This window comes from Mastacembelus armatus, chromosome 23 (assembly GCF_900324485.2).
Source record: "Mastacembelus armatus chromosome 23, fMasArm1.2, whole genome shotgun sequence".
Classification (NCBI taxonomy): Eukaryota; Metazoa; Chordata; class Actinopteri; order Synbranchiformes; family Mastacembelidae; genus Mastacembelus; species Mastacembelus armatus.
In genome coordinates, this window is record NC_046655.1 from 15,055,159 (window position 1) to 15,071,407 (window position 16,249).

Consider the following 16,249-nt stretch of genomic DNA (forward strand, 5'->3'; position numbering starts at 1 on the left):
TTATTAATTCTTCAGTTTCACCACAGCTATAACTGCGTCCACATCCCAGCTGCTGTTTTCCCACCAGTGACTCAGCCCTGATGTGTTCACAGCGTGAACTGACCAAACCAGATGTTCTCAGATCAGATCTGGGCCACCTGCATATGTGGTCCTAGATCAGATTCCCATCCGAAGGGGGGCAGTGGAGAGACCAGGATGCTTCACATTGGTTGGACATTAATGGAGAAGCTTGTGATGGAGCCAAACTGGAAGGAACATATGAGAACCCAGCAGCTTTGGAGGAAACTGAGCACAAATGATGTTGTTGTTCTTCACATTTCAGTTCAGTCCGTGCACGGGGGCAGTTTAGGAGCTCAGGGTGTTCACACCAGAGCCTGATACATGTCCCTGACAGACAACAGACACACAAACAGCAGGTCTGATGGAAACATCAGGACACTCAGGGATGTGGACGCAGACTTACTGTTATATAAAATGCTCAACCAACTTAAGCAGCATCACAGCATGTTCGTGTGTGTTCAAAGAGTCGTACGTTCTCCCTGCTTCTTGATCTTCAGTGTGACCGTCTCTCCTGCCTGCTGCAGCAGACTGATGGCTTCACTCAGAGGTTTCCCCTTCAGGCTGCTGCTGTTGATCGCCAGAATACGATCGCCGACATGGATGGCACCGGTCCTGCAGCACAAGTAAATAATTTATAAAAACGCATTTACCTTCCCTCTTCTTAGTCACATATATAATACATTAATAATAATAATACTATCAGTGTCAGCACCTCTCTGCCAGCCCCCCCTTGCTCAGTGAGGAGATGATAATGGGGTCAAACGGCTCCTCTGTGCCGGAGATGGTGATTCCCAGCGGGCCTCCGTACCGCTGCAGCTCCACCGTGTAGATGATGCTGCCGGACACTTCCTGTTCATCTGAAACGTTCAATAAAGATTCATTCAACATGCAGAGAGAGTTGTGAACGCATGGCATGATGCGAAAAGAATAGCAGCCCTGCTGGTGGTTTTACTTTTGTTCCAGGCTCAGCACCAGGTTATAAAGAGGAGGTTTGTCCTGAAGGTGGCGCCAGAGGAAGAACAGAGATAAAGGACTCGGCTGCACAGGAGCTAGATCTGGCGCTGGTGATAATTTACTGTATATGTTTCAATTAGCTCCTAGTGAAGTGGTGACAGCTAAAAATGACTTTTAAATAAATGAAGATGGCAAAGAGACAAAAGGTAAAACTAATGTCCCAGGCTGCAACAGACGGACTGATATTCACAACCCAAATGAAATTTTAGAGCCTATAAGGTCCTAAACCTGAGCAGCAGGACCTGGTACCTGAGTTGTCTTCGTCTTTGCGGATCTTCAGTTTGACCAGCTCCTCACACTGCTGCAGGATCTGAACAGCCTCCTCCATCGAGCAGTTCTCCACCCGGATGTTGTCGATGGCCAGCAGCTTGTCTCCGAGCTCCAACGTCCCCGTCCTGAAATAGCAACGAGACCCAGATTAAAATAAACAACAACACAAACTACAGAAATCAGTCTGGGATGAAAAAACAAGCTTAAAATTCACATCTGAGAACAAGAACCGTGAGAATCGTAGAAAGAGGTAACAGTGGTGTTAAGGTACCTGTGTGCGACGCTGCCTTTCTTGATGTCGGAGATGATCAGAGGATCTCCTGGTTTCCTGTTGGACGGAGCTGCACACACAAACAAAAGGTGTTTCCACCTCGACTGCAGATTGCGACTAAATGTTAGAGAGGAAACGGAACGTGATATCGAGCTGACTCTGTCTCACAGCATGAGGAGCTACAGGCTACATGTGTAATGAGTAAAATAAAAACCTAAGTGGCAGATGTGTGCAGTTTGAAAATGCTTTATGTCACAATAACAAGATAAAAATGCAGAAACGGTGTTTGGAGGGAAAATGAAGGCAAAGCCATTTAAAGCTGGAGTTAAACAAACCCAGACCCACAGGACTGAACCAGGACAAACATCAGCTGAGGTGCTGACCAGGCTGCGTGGAGCACTTTACTTACAGCTGATGGTGATTCCCAGCTCCACCCCGGGCTTCTTCGGCAGCTTCACGTGGAACGTCCCAGAGCTGGGAATAACCGACTCTGAGAGACGGAGACAAAAAACAGCAAAACTGACTTAACTGGGAAACTGGTTTCTCTCCTCCTGTCATCTGTTAGACTTTATCTTTGCCTGTAAGTGATGCGGGTTGGAGATTTTTATAGTTTTCATTAATAGTTGATTTGGTACATCATCTCGCAGAGGAGCCGAAAACTGCAGAACATTGGAACAATAATGAGGGCTGCAGCTAATGATTATGTTTATTATTGATTAGTACTAAATGTCAGAAAACTGAAAAAAAAAGTCCTGCTGTATTTTCCCACAACCCCATGGAGATATATCATCTGAATCCCAAACCCAAAAATGTTTACTGTATTTTCATACGAGTCACATTTGCTTATAAATGACCAAAATGGTTCATCTGTTACCAAATTTTGACAGTTTCAATAAATTCAGTGATTTAATTCTCTGCAACTGAAACAATCAATCAGCCAGACACGGCTCATTCTGGCTGTCACGATGTGCAGAGCAGCATTCGACAAACACTGTGGAGTTTACTAAAATGTTAAAAGATACAGCTACAAGTTCCCACCGAACACAATGTAAAAGTTCCGCCGACGTGTTTGCTGAGTTGCTGGTATCCTGTGATTATCATCAGGATCTAACACACTGACTCCTCCCTTTCAAAATTATTCCCCATGTCTGAGTCATCGCTGACAGCATGTTGTGTTGCTTTTGGACGTAGGTGGTTATTTACACGAGCAGGAGTGTGTTACACTGACAAACCATCTGATAAATTACAGGGAGGCGCCGGAGACGCCAAACTAACCACAGAGTGACAGTCAGTTGGCCAAAACGAGCCCGAATGGCAAAAACTGTAACTGAAAAGTAAACTTTGCAAACAGGCGCTGTGCCAAAATATGTTGGCATTTATAAAAACAAACAAAAACTAAGACCAGCAAATGGACAAACAAATAAACAGTGTGGAACAGCTTCTTCCACCAGCCAAAGTTTCTTCAGAAGCTGATTCGGTGTCTGATGTTTCACCAAAATGTTTCTGGCAGACACTGATTTCTCTGTTTGGAAGAAAATTTGATTTTATTCTTCTGTGCCACTGAAAATTAGACAAACTAAACACGCAGGAAAAAGTACTGTTACATTTATAAATCCATTTGTTTCATATCAGATACCGGTTTACTTGACATCATCATGTTGACTGTGAAACTGCTCCATCCAGATGTGCCAGGAATTTCAAATATATGAAGTAAATGCAGTGGAAATGTTGACGACATCCTTAAAATGAGAAAAAAATGTGTGTATGTTTTCAAGTGTGTACCGGCCACATCAAACTCGATCTCCAGTGTGAGCTGAGCCGTGATGGACGAGTCTCTGAGCAGCTGATTGGTTTCTTCTAGGGTGGAGTCCTCAGTAGGAACTCCATTTATGGATAAAATCCTGTCCCCGATCTGCAGGATCCCACACCTGCAAACAGAAAGAAGAGTCACGGAGTGTTATAAATTCTGCACCTGAATACCCACAGTGGCCTTCATTTTTTAAATATTATATATATATGTAACATATTGAACATCTGTGAAGAGCCCTGGAAATGAATCACAGGAAGAGAGGAATAAACCCAAATCCAGGTGTGTTCCGATCACACTCACCCAAACAAGAATCTTCTGAGTCCTGAATTAACCTCTGAATACTGACTTTTAATAAAATGTGAAGCTGTGAGCTCACCTTTCAGCTGGGCTGTCTGGGTCGATGTAAGCGATGAGCGGCGGAGAGGACAGCGTTTCCGTGGCGAAGACTCCACCCTGCAGCTGCAGGCCGAACCCCATAATGCCGTCTCCTAGCAACATCACCTCCGTGGTTTCTGTGTGAACAACCTGACCGGCGAGGCCGACGGTGCTGGACGCAAGAGACACTGACGGACACAAAGACAGGAAGAGGTGAGGTGGGGTCTTAGTGGGGGACGGAGGCAACTAACAAAACAGGATCCTACATTTCCCACAGTGCAACTCCCAAAAACAGCTGTTAAAAGGTGCATGGATTCAGTAAGAATCATAGTCTTCTATTAGGGCAAATATGGTAACTTTAAATCAGAGCTGTTGTCTGGAAAAAGGTACTGAGGCATCTGAGCCCACACAACCAGACTGTATGACAGTTTCTTCCCACAAGCCATCAGACTTATCTTGGCTAATAAAGCAGAAACATCCTTTAAGATTGGGACAACTACAAATCAATCTCAAGTTCAGAGGTCAGAGGTCAGTCTCACAGGAGCTTTTGAAGTCCTTCTTCTTGCCCTTCTTCCTCATCAGCGTGCCCCGTGGACTTGTGGGATACATGTTCCTGGGCAGGGTGCTCATGTTGAGGGACGAGAGACTATAAGCTGACATGGAGCCAGGAGAGAACGAGTGACTGAGAGCTGCAGAGAGAGGGGGGATGAGTTCAGGTCACACTTTCAAAATAAAACACATTTCTGAAAGAAAGAGAGGCAGGATGAGCGGAGGTCACTCTTTCAAAATAAAACACACTTCAGAGAGAGAGAGAGCGAGAGAGAGAGATGGACGTACGAGGGTTGTTTGTATGGCGGTTGTGCGATCTGCCAGCTGATTGGTCAGGGTGGTATGTGTTGTAGTGGTAAGGGGGGAGGATGGGGGCGGAGCTTCCTGTCTCCCAGGGGAGGGGACGAGGACTACGCTGCACCTTGACTGCACACAAACACATTTGAACACACACAGAGGAGGGTTTTTAGGTTAAAACACAAGGAAAGGTCAGAGGTCAGGTTGCTGGTTGCTGGTTATATTACAGGTTTGTGTGATCTTTTATATGTATTATAAGTTATCATATTTGGTTTTTATGTATTCAGAATTCTTTATCTGTGTTTATTCTAGGCTGTGGTTTGTTCAGAGCCCACTAAGTGTGAGATATGTATGGTTATACCATGCTGTGGTGCGTTCAGGGCCCAACAGGTGTGAGATGTGTGTGGTTATACCATGCTGTGGTGCGTTCAGGGACCACTAAGTGTGAGATATGTATGGTTATACCATGCTGTGGTGCGTTCAGGGCCCAACAGGTGTGAGATGTGTGTGGTTATACCGTGCTGTGGAGCGTTCAGGGCCGGTCGGGCCTGGTGTTGTGGCAGGATCTCCATGCGGACGGTCTGACAGGAGGCAGAGAGCAGCTGAGTGGCTTCAGCCAGAGAACAAAACTCCATCGACTTCCCATCGACGGACAGAATATGATCCCCTGCATGAAGAGCACCACACCTGCACACACAGACACACACAATACATGTACACACATGTAGAGACCAAAATACCAACACACCTAATTTATTTAAAATCAGTGTCCAACAGTTTTTTCTGTTCACATTTGTTGCTTATCATCAGAGGTCATACCTGTCCGCGATGCTGGCTGGTTTGACCTTGTCGATGATGATGACCTGCTTGTTGCAGAACATGGAGGTGGATAGAGCCACGCCCAAACTGGAGCCTGTTGCTTTGGCAACCTCAACAAGCAGTGGTCCAGATGCCGTAGCAACCGAGTCTTAGGTATGAAAAAGAAGAGACATTTATCATTTATTTTACAGTAAAGACTTAAAGGTGCGTGCCACAGAGTTCAGTCCTGGGTCCTCTTTTGTTTGATCTCTGCATGCTTGTCCACTACTCCTTATTATTTAGAATAATGATATTTCCAATCATAATTATGCAGACGATACTCAACTTTCTGATGATGACTTCCATCCTGTTGAAACTGTTTTGGTGTGACTAACAGTCCAAAACCCACACATATACAAATTGCCATAATGAAAGACAAAATCTCAGACTGTAGAAGCTGGAATTAATATTAATAATTTTTGTCATTTTGGTTTAAAAATTGTCATGAAAATAATTTATTACTGAAACAGCTGCTGACTGGTTGTATTAGATGCAACTGATGTTTTTAGCTTTGTTGATGGTGACTCAGTTTATTCTCTGAATGCTGACATTAGCATAAGGATTAGTGACTGACCCATCACTGAGACATCGTACTCAATCAGCAGCGTCGCTTCCTGTCCGCACTGTTTCAGGATGCTCATGGCCTCGGACAGCGTGCTGCCATGGAGACGAATCCCGTCGATGCTTAGCAACCGATCGCCCGGTTTGATGGTCCCTTCTCTAAAGACAGAGACAGAGAGAGACAGGAAAGTTTTTTTCTTCTGAGCAGAGTTAATTTAGTGGCAACTTGTTGCCAGGCCAAAAACAGAACTAAAACACATCATTTAATAAAACATTTTAGAACAAGAACTATGACAAAATTTTTCGTGTTCTCCTCAACAAAAAAAACTAAACTTTAATGTGAAAAACAAACTAAAGCATAATTAAATTTTTAATGCAAAGCCATATTTAATAGCCTGGAATCACACACTGAAGCTTATGGGTTCAATTGATCTACAATTAACTGAGAATTGGACATGAAACAGCTCAAACTATGTAATTTTTAGGTCAAAGGAAGTTTGATAAGTAGCTTTTATTCTTAAGCTTGTGAGGAGGAGTGACAGATTTTTAGCAGTTTGATAAATACAGGCCCAAGTAGTTGTTACTGCTAATGTGGTCTCTCTGATCCATTCAGACAGGCAGAAAGGACAGAGGTGTCATTCACCTGTCGGCCGGTCCACCTGGCCTGATTGTTGTTATTACTATGGGCCGAGACTTGTTCCTGTCTTCATGGGCCCCCCCCTGCAAAAAACACACAGTAATGGTTGTAAATGTTTATCTTTTACCACACCCACACACACACACACACACACACACACACAGAGCTCCTCTCACCTCTGATAACAAAGCCGAAGCTGTTTCCTTCTTTGTGAAGCGTAACCTCCACGTTCTTAAACATGACCCCTGACCCCTGCACCGCTGCAACACACATCAAGAACACATCAGCATCACCTCCGACACCTCTATGCATTAATTTTCATCTTTGCCCAAAACTGCCTGGTGTCCTTATTTTTCAGCACAAACTTAGCTAAAAGTTTTATTTTGTCAGTTTACCACAGTACAAAGCTTCCAGGAACTAAACAAAACAAAGACGAACATGAAATACAAATCAAGACTGTTCTACTTAGAGGATGTTACTACTAATACTATTACGAGTACTTACAGACAGGTGGCAGTTCGTACTCCACCTCCAGGACAACTCGCTCACCAACGTTCTTCAGCAGACTGATGATTTCGTCGTGTCTGAACTTGGCCAAGTTGATGCCGTTGACGGAGCGGATGTAGTCGCCGACGTTCAACTGGTCGCTCCTGAACAAAGTGTCAAACCACCAACTTGGATTTTACTTTTACTAAATTTTTACAGCAGGTTCCAGTGCAGACCCAGGCTAACCTGACCTGTTCCCTGTAACTGCATATTTACAACGTTCAAACAAATTAATTATCAATAAAACTCGATTCTGAGGACACAAGATAAAATACAGCAACATAAAATAGAATCTAAACTTGGGGCTACTGGCAGGGCGGAGCCAGTGTTAGATTTCACCTGACATGGTAAACAAATCTGATCCAGACAGGGTGTTGTTTACCTGGCAGCGATGCCTCCCTGTCGCAGGTTTGAAACCCGGGGTTTCCCATCCTTGTCGATGCCTCCTGACACCGTCAGTCCAAGCGTCGTGCCCTCTTTCTTCATCAGCTCCACCACAGAGCAGCCCCGAAACTCGTCTACAACACAACAGGAAGGACACGAGATTGGTCCAACACTGATTCCCGCCATAAAATAACCTCACGGCACAATTTCACCTGAACGACTTTCCTTTCTCTGCACTCTGGCTTCAGAGCTGGTCTTCTAACCCTCTCAACCCAGTGAAATAAAATAATCATCTGGACAAAAAGAGGCTGAAGTCATCCTCTTTTCTGTCGTCCATCTATATTTTATCAAAAGCCTAAAATATTTAACAGTGCGAAAGACGGATGGAGAGAGAGGAGATATCTCAGTGCAGACCTGGTACAATGATGTGACCAGCCCTCAGGTGATAAAACAGAGAGCAGGCTTTCATTAAAATGCTGGATGTTAATATTCGCCCTCCTTCAGACAGGATTAGAACATCTGATCTGTGACAGTGACCATTATTATCACCTTCGACTGCCTCATCTTCTTCCTCCAAAGAGGCTTTGCAATGTCCTTTTTTACGTTTCTAACACATCAGCAACGACTCAGTCTCGAAAAAACCCAAAATGTTCAAATCCTTAAAAGCAGAAGTGTCACAAACAGCTTGAAGTATAACAACTGAAACTGATTCTTCTCTGAAGCTCTGCCGGTCCATCCATCAACTGGTTCCACAAACTTCTCTAACTGGCTCCAAACCCCCACCAGCTCTTCTAACTGGTTCCAAACCTCCACCAGCTCTTCTAACTGGTTCCAAACCTCCACCAGCTCTTCTAACTGGTTCCAAACCTCCACCAGCTCTTCTAACTGGTTCCAAAGCACAACAGCTTCCTGTAACTGGTTCCAAACTTCCAACCAGCTCCTCTAACTGGTCCCAAAGCACCAAAGCTTCCTGTAACTGGTTCCAAATCTCCACCAGCTCCTCTAACTCACTCAGTTCTTACATATTATTCTATAAGTGTTAATTGAATGTTGTAAATAAACAAGCCCCATTTATCATTGCAGCAGTTTTGGCTTATTGTAACTGCAGGATTCAGATACGAGTTGCAACTAGGCCACAGCTCCAGGTGGGAGGAGATAAACTGCACTGAAGCATCTTCCTGCAGGTTGCACAGATACTGTGAAAACATCAGCTAACTCTGTGTTTGTTCTATTTTCAGAGCAGTAATCTGTAAACTCTGCTGCCTGAAAGGAAAGAACAGATGAGCAGACTTTCTCTGAGGTGTGTGTTACCTGGTATACTCTGCCTCCTGATGGCCAACGCTCCGTCTGGAGGTCTCGACCCAGCAGAGTGTTTGGTGTATGGCCCCTCATCTGAAACACAAACCCACAGCATACATCACTATAGACAGTTTTCTAGTTTCTCTAACTAGTTCTGGAGATGGACCAGTTCCTTTAGCCACTGCCCCTATTTGGCTCCGAGCTTTATCCAGTTCCTTCAACTGGTTCCAAAGATTGACCAGTTCCTCTGACTATTTCTAGACCTTTACCAGTTTCTCCAACTGGTTCTCAAAAACTTCATGGGTTCCTCTGTTTCTGGTTCTAGACCTTTACCAGTTTCTCAATTGTTTAGAAATTTATCCAGTTCTTGTATACAGAACTACTTTCTTTAACTACTTCTGAACCTTTACCAGTTCTGGCTTCAAGGCTTAACCAGGCCAATAAGATTGGATCTGGGCCTCCACCAGTACTTTCAGTTGGCTCAGAGGTCCCACCAGTGCCTTTAATTGGTTCGAAGGTTTTGGTCAGAAACACCTGATGACCTCTGACACGACACCTCAAACTAAGGCTCCCAGAATGCATCTGTACTCACCGTCATCATCAGACATAACAGCGCTTCTACTACAAAAATACATGTTAGAGCTTGAAGGTAAAAACAGACAAGTTGCCTTAATGCTAAAGCTAAAAGCTAAGCTAACAGCGGTGTTGCCTCATTAGTCGGTAATGTAACATGTTAGCATCCTAGCTTTAGCTCATGCTACTTGTTAGCACCTACAAAAAAGCTGTAAGACCCAGTTATCTGCCTGGTTTGTGGTAGATAACTAACACAGCTGCTGCTGAGAGGTCTGTCAAGTCAGCCTGCCCTCATGAATAAAGAAACTCCAGCCAGAGAGAGATGACATCATTGGTGCAGCAGCCAATCCCTGTGGAGAACACTGTGGCCTCTCAGTCTGGGCCAATCCCAGCAGCCCACTGGGAGACCTCCCTGATGAAGTCATCACAAAGATGAGACGTCTGGAAAAATAATTTTCATGCTGAGAGATCAGACCAGGAACAGTGTGGATCAATGTCGCCCTCAACTGACTTCCACAGATATGTACAAATGACGCAGGATCTGAATGTCTGACTGGTTTATGGTTTAAAGAAGCCCCACACATGGCCCAGTATTACCCAGAGTACTTCAGTCCTACGGGGACATTGGCAGAACATTCTGAGCAGCAGATAAAGACAGACTCTTTTACAAAGATGGACTGCAGCACAGCTCAAACGCAAAGACATGGACTGTTTTTATTTGTTCACTGCACAAATGTCAACAACTGACTGAAACTTATGGATTTTTACGTAACGGCTGCCCAGACACCCATGTTTGTGCACGAACTGAATAATAATGTCCCCCAAATAAAAGCTGTTGCTGTTCTTCAGCAGCGGAAATACCCACACATCAGTCGGCAACATCAGCAAACAGAAAAAATATCAGCACCAACACCATCCGCACCGCCCGAACAAATGAACAGCAACGACGGCAGCAACTGGTGACTTTTTTATACCCCCTGAATCGATTTATGTTGAAGAAAACACCAAATATTGTCTGGTTTTGACTTTCAGTAGGAACATGTTACTTTTCTCTGTTTCATCACCCTAAACTGAACATCTCTGGGTTTTGGACTGTTGGACTAGTCTGACACAGTTTGAGACAGGGGTTCCTAATATACTGACCACCGAATATATGTTCAAAAACATTACTGCAAATGAACATGACTGTAAATCACAGCCCTTAATGCAGAAAAATGACACTGAACCGTTGATAATCACTTTGACCCGCTGAGTTCGGGTTGTTCTGTTCGTTTCGGTTCTGTTCTATTTTCTTTCATTCTGGGTTGCTCTAATCCGCTCCGGATCTCTTCTGTGACTCCTCTGTTTGGTTCCAGCAGCTGAGCTCAGAAACACAAGACTGAAAACACACACACACACACACACACACACACACACACACACACACACCATATCTAAGTGAAGATGAAAGCTGTGCCTCCTCCTCCTCCTGCAGATTTAGGACGGCAGCATCTCTCCCCATCTATAGTACACACCGTACACACATATATACACACAATACTCACACTTATAGAACTACACACTACATGTTAGCTCGCAGCATTGAGCTGTAATTGTTTAAGGTCACATAAACTCTCATTAATCAAATATCTTAAGTTGTTCTCAGCCAGTGGTGAAAAGTAACTCAGTACATTTACTCATTTAGTATAATTCAGTATAATTCAGTATGGAGCAGTACAATTCAGAGGTATTTGTACTTAACTTGAGTATTTCTATATTGTGCTACTTCATCCTTGGACTTCACTACATGTCAGAGTCAAACCTTTTTCTTTTTCCTGCTCTACATTTATCTGAGAACTTTAGTTCCTTTACAGGATCAGATGGATCCAACAAAATACAGACTGATCATCAAACTTTATTGATCCCTGGGGGGAAATTCCCAAGATACCCGGCAGTATATAAAGTACTTCAAATTAGAAGTATATAAGGTAGTTAACGTCAGCTACCCAGCGGTATATAAAGTACTTCAAATTAGAAGTATATAAGGTAGTTAACGTCAGCTACCCAGCGGTATATAAAGTACTTCAAATTAGAAGTATATAAGGTAGTTAACGTCAGCTACCCAGCAGTATATAAAGTACTTCAAATTAGAAGTATATAAGGTAGTTAACGTCAGCTACCCAGCGGTATATAAAGTACTTCAAATTAGAAGTATATAAGGTAGTTAACGTCAGCTACCCAGCAGTATATAAAGTACTTCAAATTAGAAGTATATAAGGTAGTTAACGTCAGCTACCCAGCAGTATATAAAGTACTTCAAATTAGAAGTATATAAGGTAGTTAACGTCAGCTACCCAGCAGTATATAAAGTACTTCAAATTAGAAGTATATAAGGTAGTTAACATTAGTTCCACCTTTACCAGCTGCAACATTAAAGCGATCAACACAATAATCCGTCAATAATTATAAGGACACAAATTCTGCTTCTGCACAAACTCACACTAGTCTGACTTTCCATCTGTGATTTTAAAAAAGTAAAAAAATGACAGATGCCTCTTTGGTGATAATCTTCACAAATATCAATTATTATAGAAGAACAGGTTAAGGCTGTGAAGAAAGATTATTCACTACACACTGGATGTGCAGTAAGAGTAATAAACAAGCTCCACATCTGTATTTTCAACTGGTTTTCTCTGCTCGTCTCAACATGTTGAGTAGGTTTAATGTCTCCCTGCAAACAGAGAAACATCAAACACCTGAAGCTCCAAACTGCACCAGACTTGATAAGAAAAATAGAGGAAATTACACCGAGTGCAAAACCCTGAACACACACACACACACTGCCCTCCTTTCTGCTCCATTCTCTGTATTGTAAAAACACACCATGAAATTACATTCATGAAAATAAGATGCGCTCCCTCTCTCTCTGTGCTCACACTCACTCTGAAGGTCTCTCGTCCAAAGCAACCTGCAGCGATCGACTGAATGATCCATCAGCAGATCCTCTTCAACACACACACACACACACACACAGCTGGCCATAAACAATCCTCTCTCTCTCTTTTCAATGTCAGCACGGTGAATGTCTCTTGACCATGCTAACATGTATGTTACACATGCAAACACACAGCCTCTTTCTCTCTCTCTCTCTCTCCCAGGGTTCCTGTGTCTCTCTACCTTTGTTCACCCTGCGCAGGATCTGGCAGCGACATTTAAACGACACGGCGATCATGGTGAAGCCGAGCCGAGCGATGCCTCCCCCCCCAGAGCCATGCACATGCAGCTGCCGCAAACTACACCTCCTCCTCCTCCTCTTCTCTGCGAGGGACTGAACGACCTCCTCAAATGGAAACCATCACGGGAGAGAGGGAGCGTTGCAGATGTGAAGCTCCTCCATAAAATGAGGCAAGGGAGGAGGGAGGGAAGGCAGAGTCTGCGCAGATGGGAGGATGAAGAGGAGGAGGAGGGGGTGGAGGGATGATGGGGAGGATGAGGGAGGAGGAGGCTGCTGTTTGTCTGGTTTGTAGCAGCTGGATGGAGGGATGGAGGAAACAGGGCTGGGAGAGGGAGGTATGAGGGATGCAGGGATGATGGATGAATGGATGGAGGAGAGGGATGAATGATATACGAATGAGATGGATAAACGGATGAAATGTGGGGATGTATGGACTGATGGATTGATGAATACATGATGGATGAATGGATGGATGGATGAATTATGGATATAGAAACGTGTAAAGAAGCAGGCATTGACAGGAGGTGGAGATAATGGAGATAAAAGGATGAATAAAAAGAATAAACGAGAGAGAAATGATGGAAGGAAACGAAAAACGAATGAGGAAAAAAATCCAGGAAGGAAAAAACGATATGAATGAAAGAAATGAGAGTAAAAGGAAGAAATGAAGGAGTTGAAGGAAGAACAAAAATAAAAGTAGAGAAATGAGGAAGGAAAGGAAGGACTGAAGAAATGAGGAGAGAAGGAAAGGAAGAATAGATATGAAGGAAGGAAGAAAGGAAATAACTATATACAAGTATTATTCCCATACGCACACAGTTAACAGTAAATTACGACTGAAGTACTGAGATGATAGTAGTAGAATCAATGCAGTATTTCACCACCCCAAAAGCAGCCAATGGTATGGAAATCAAAGTACAAGTACCACAAAATAGTAGAGTTCTTAAGTAAATACTCAGGGAGTGAGGTTTTTGACAAACTAAACCTTTAACTCAGTCCCTGCATTTCCTTGCAGTACAGTATATACAGTATTTATACTGTACTATATAATACTTGCATTTTTTAACATAGTACTGCACTATTACTGTACAATGTATAAAAACACAGTAATACTTGTTTTTGATGAATATTAGTGTGTTAAGAGTTCAGGTGTTTATATAAATATTTTGTTTTGATGCAGTACTGCTAGTACAAGTGTTTAATTTGTACTAGTATTTGTTGAAGTATGAGGCCATGAATCCAGCTGTTTCCTGTTCCTTGCAATGTTACTGGCTGACAGATGAAGGGGGCGTGGCCTGTCCAGCAGGTAGTGGGCAGACATGTAGGTCAGTGTTTCAGCAGCAGATTACTGCAGATTACTGTCAGAGTGTGTACTAAAGGTATTAACAGTAATATTACTACAGCTGCAGTAAAATGCAGGTCAGCATATTAAACACAGCCCTCTCTCTCTCTCTGGCATTCTCTCGCCCGCCGCCCACTCTGGCAGTGTAATAATGTTTTATTAAATAAGTGAGGTGTACCTGACTCATCTGGACTCAGGTGTACTGGGCTGTTATGGGCTGTGGTGCCCCCTGCTGGTTCCACAGGTCACCTGGCCCACCATGAACCTGATACTCCCCTCTGCTGGACACAACATGGCAGCACAGCTGAGCATGTAGTATATGTGTACTAAGTATTTTTTTGGTTTGTACGGTTACATAATCCTTCTTTTGAAGTAAAGACTCACTTATTATTAAAATTACTCCCACTGCTACTACTATCCTACTATCACTACCAAGACAACAACAGCCACTACAAATGGTACACCTGGATAGTGCTGCTCTAAACCCAGACAGAACCAGTTAGAACCAGTGAAACCAGCACCAGCCCAAACCACGTAGCACCAGAAGAATCAGAACCAGTTTAAAAATCCATCAAGAAATAAATTAAATGAAGTGACTCACATTTTTTGTTTCTTTTTAGGAAACTGATGAATATTAACTTTTTGAACTATTTTGTACTTTACAACAACATTCCTCTTGTTTATTCTTAAAAAGTATAAAAACCACATCTAAATATAATGAGCAGTATCTAATACTTACTATACTGCAGTATCTAATACTTACTATACTTAGAATAAAACTTTGTGATTTAAAGCTAAATACAAACAGGAAATTATGAAGGAAGTTTCCGGGAAAAACTTGTACTGGTACTAACGCTGGTACTTCGTCTACTGCGGCGCCTGTTTACAGCTGCTGTTTCCACATCACATGTAATAATAACAGGAAGCTATTGGCCTGCTGTCACACACACACACACACACACACACACACACACACACACACACACACACACACACACACACTATGCTAAAATACAGTGATTTACATGAAGTGGGTCTGCACCTGGTCCCCACAAGCAAAGCTGAGTCCCCACAATGCAAGTAATACCAGGTACACACTCATAGACACTCACAGACGGACACACACACACACACACACACACGGCTGCAGCTGTTACTATGGAAACTAGCTGATGAATAATTGAGGGGAGAGAGCGACCCTACACCATACAAAGAGTGATTTTGAGAGATGAAAGAAGTGTTCACACACACACACACACACACACACACACAGATACAAACACACACATACACACAGTGTTGCAAACAACACCACTAAATCTCTAACCCTATCCCGAACCTAAACTTGGTTCTGACCTGAACCCTAAATCCAGGTGTGAAACAGCTGTTTGTGAGGACCAGAAAGCATGTCCTCACAAGGATGGTATCAAACCAGTCCTCAAACAGCTGAGCGCGTACCCACACACACATAAACACACACACACACACACACTGCAGGTTATCATCACAGCCTCCAGCATTTCCAAATAACCAAATCAGAGTTTAACACTGACAGTGCGTGTGTGCATGTCAACACCCACCGCCCAAAGTTACACACGTGGGCTTGAGTCACCGTGACATCTCCTTATGTAAGTACACACACACACACTGTGTTAATAACACTGCTCCAAAGACAGGAAGAGCAGAGGACCTTTAATTAGTGCTAACAGTCACAGACTGACAAGTTTCCGTGCGTGAGGAACAGATGGGACGAAGCGACAGCGCTGTAATCAACAAACCAAGAATACTGCAGCAAACAAAACAAAACGCTGGAAGTTAACACAGTTTCTACAGCAGCACTGTGCCCTGACAGAACAATAACACTGTACGACAATAACAGTGGGACAGGAACGCAACCTGCCTGACAATCATCTTGTGTTTAAGATTTTTTCATTATCAGAGTCAAGTAGAGATAGTTGTCAGTACGTCCAGTGAACTTGTCTGCATCACAATGCACATTTTGACAGGCACCCGATTTTAAACAGTAAATACCACGAGATAATATCAGACATGTTTCTTGCAGTAATGGACGAACATTGGATTTTCTCTTTTCTAGACGCTGCTGATCACAGAGGAAGGTTTTACTCATCATGGTGTCCAGGTTGGACTTCAACTGGAGTTTTCTGCTTTTTTTCCATTGAGTTTCCAAA

At 43.3% G+C, this 16,249-nt stretch overlaps 1 protein-coding gene across 8 annotated transcripts in view; it reads right to left on the reverse strand.

Annotated features, from left to right (window-relative positions):
- Nucleotides 1-16,249, reverse strand: part of grip1 (glutamate receptor interacting protein 1) — a 42,022-nt gene that overhangs the window by 8,685 nt on the left and 17,088 nt on the right. For 5 of the 8 annotated variants that reach the window (XM_026327068.1, XM_026327070.1, XM_026327065.1 and 2 more), the window contains 17 exons: nucleotides 8,944-9,024; nucleotides 7,631-7,766; nucleotides 7,207-7,352; nucleotides 6,879-6,962; nucleotides 6,709-6,784; nucleotides 6,079-6,224; nucleotides 5,466-5,613; nucleotides 5,164-5,333; nucleotides 4,638-4,775; nucleotides 4,340-4,489; nucleotides 3,802-3,988; nucleotides 3,398-3,543; nucleotides 2,025-2,105; nucleotides 1,616-1,685; nucleotides 1,324-1,469; nucleotides 773-917; nucleotides 533-672 (listed from right to left, as the gene is read on the reverse strand). In XM_026327068.1, coding sequence (XP_026182853.1) covers nucleotides 533-672; nucleotides 773-917; nucleotides 1,324-1,469; nucleotides 1,616-1,685; nucleotides 2,025-2,105; nucleotides 3,398-3,543; nucleotides 3,802-3,988; nucleotides 4,340-4,489; nucleotides 4,638-4,775; nucleotides 5,164-5,333; nucleotides 5,466-5,613; nucleotides 6,079-6,224; nucleotides 6,709-6,784; nucleotides 6,879-6,962; nucleotides 7,207-7,352; nucleotides 7,631-7,766; nucleotides 8,944-9,024 — 2,190 coding nt within the window. Of the gene's footprint in view, nucleotides 1-532; nucleotides 673-772; nucleotides 918-1,323; nucleotides 1,470-1,615; nucleotides 1,686-2,024; nucleotides 2,106-3,397; nucleotides 3,544-3,801; nucleotides 3,989-4,339; nucleotides 4,490-4,637; nucleotides 4,776-5,163; nucleotides 5,334-5,465; nucleotides 5,614-6,078; nucleotides 6,225-6,708; nucleotides 6,785-6,878; nucleotides 6,963-7,206; nucleotides 7,353-7,630; nucleotides 7,767-8,943; nucleotides 9,025-9,523; nucleotides 9,780-12,660; nucleotides 12,850-16,249 lie in introns of those variants that run through there. The other 3 variants (XM_026327072.1, XM_026327066.1, XM_026327067.1) reach the window with 2 other exon arrangements.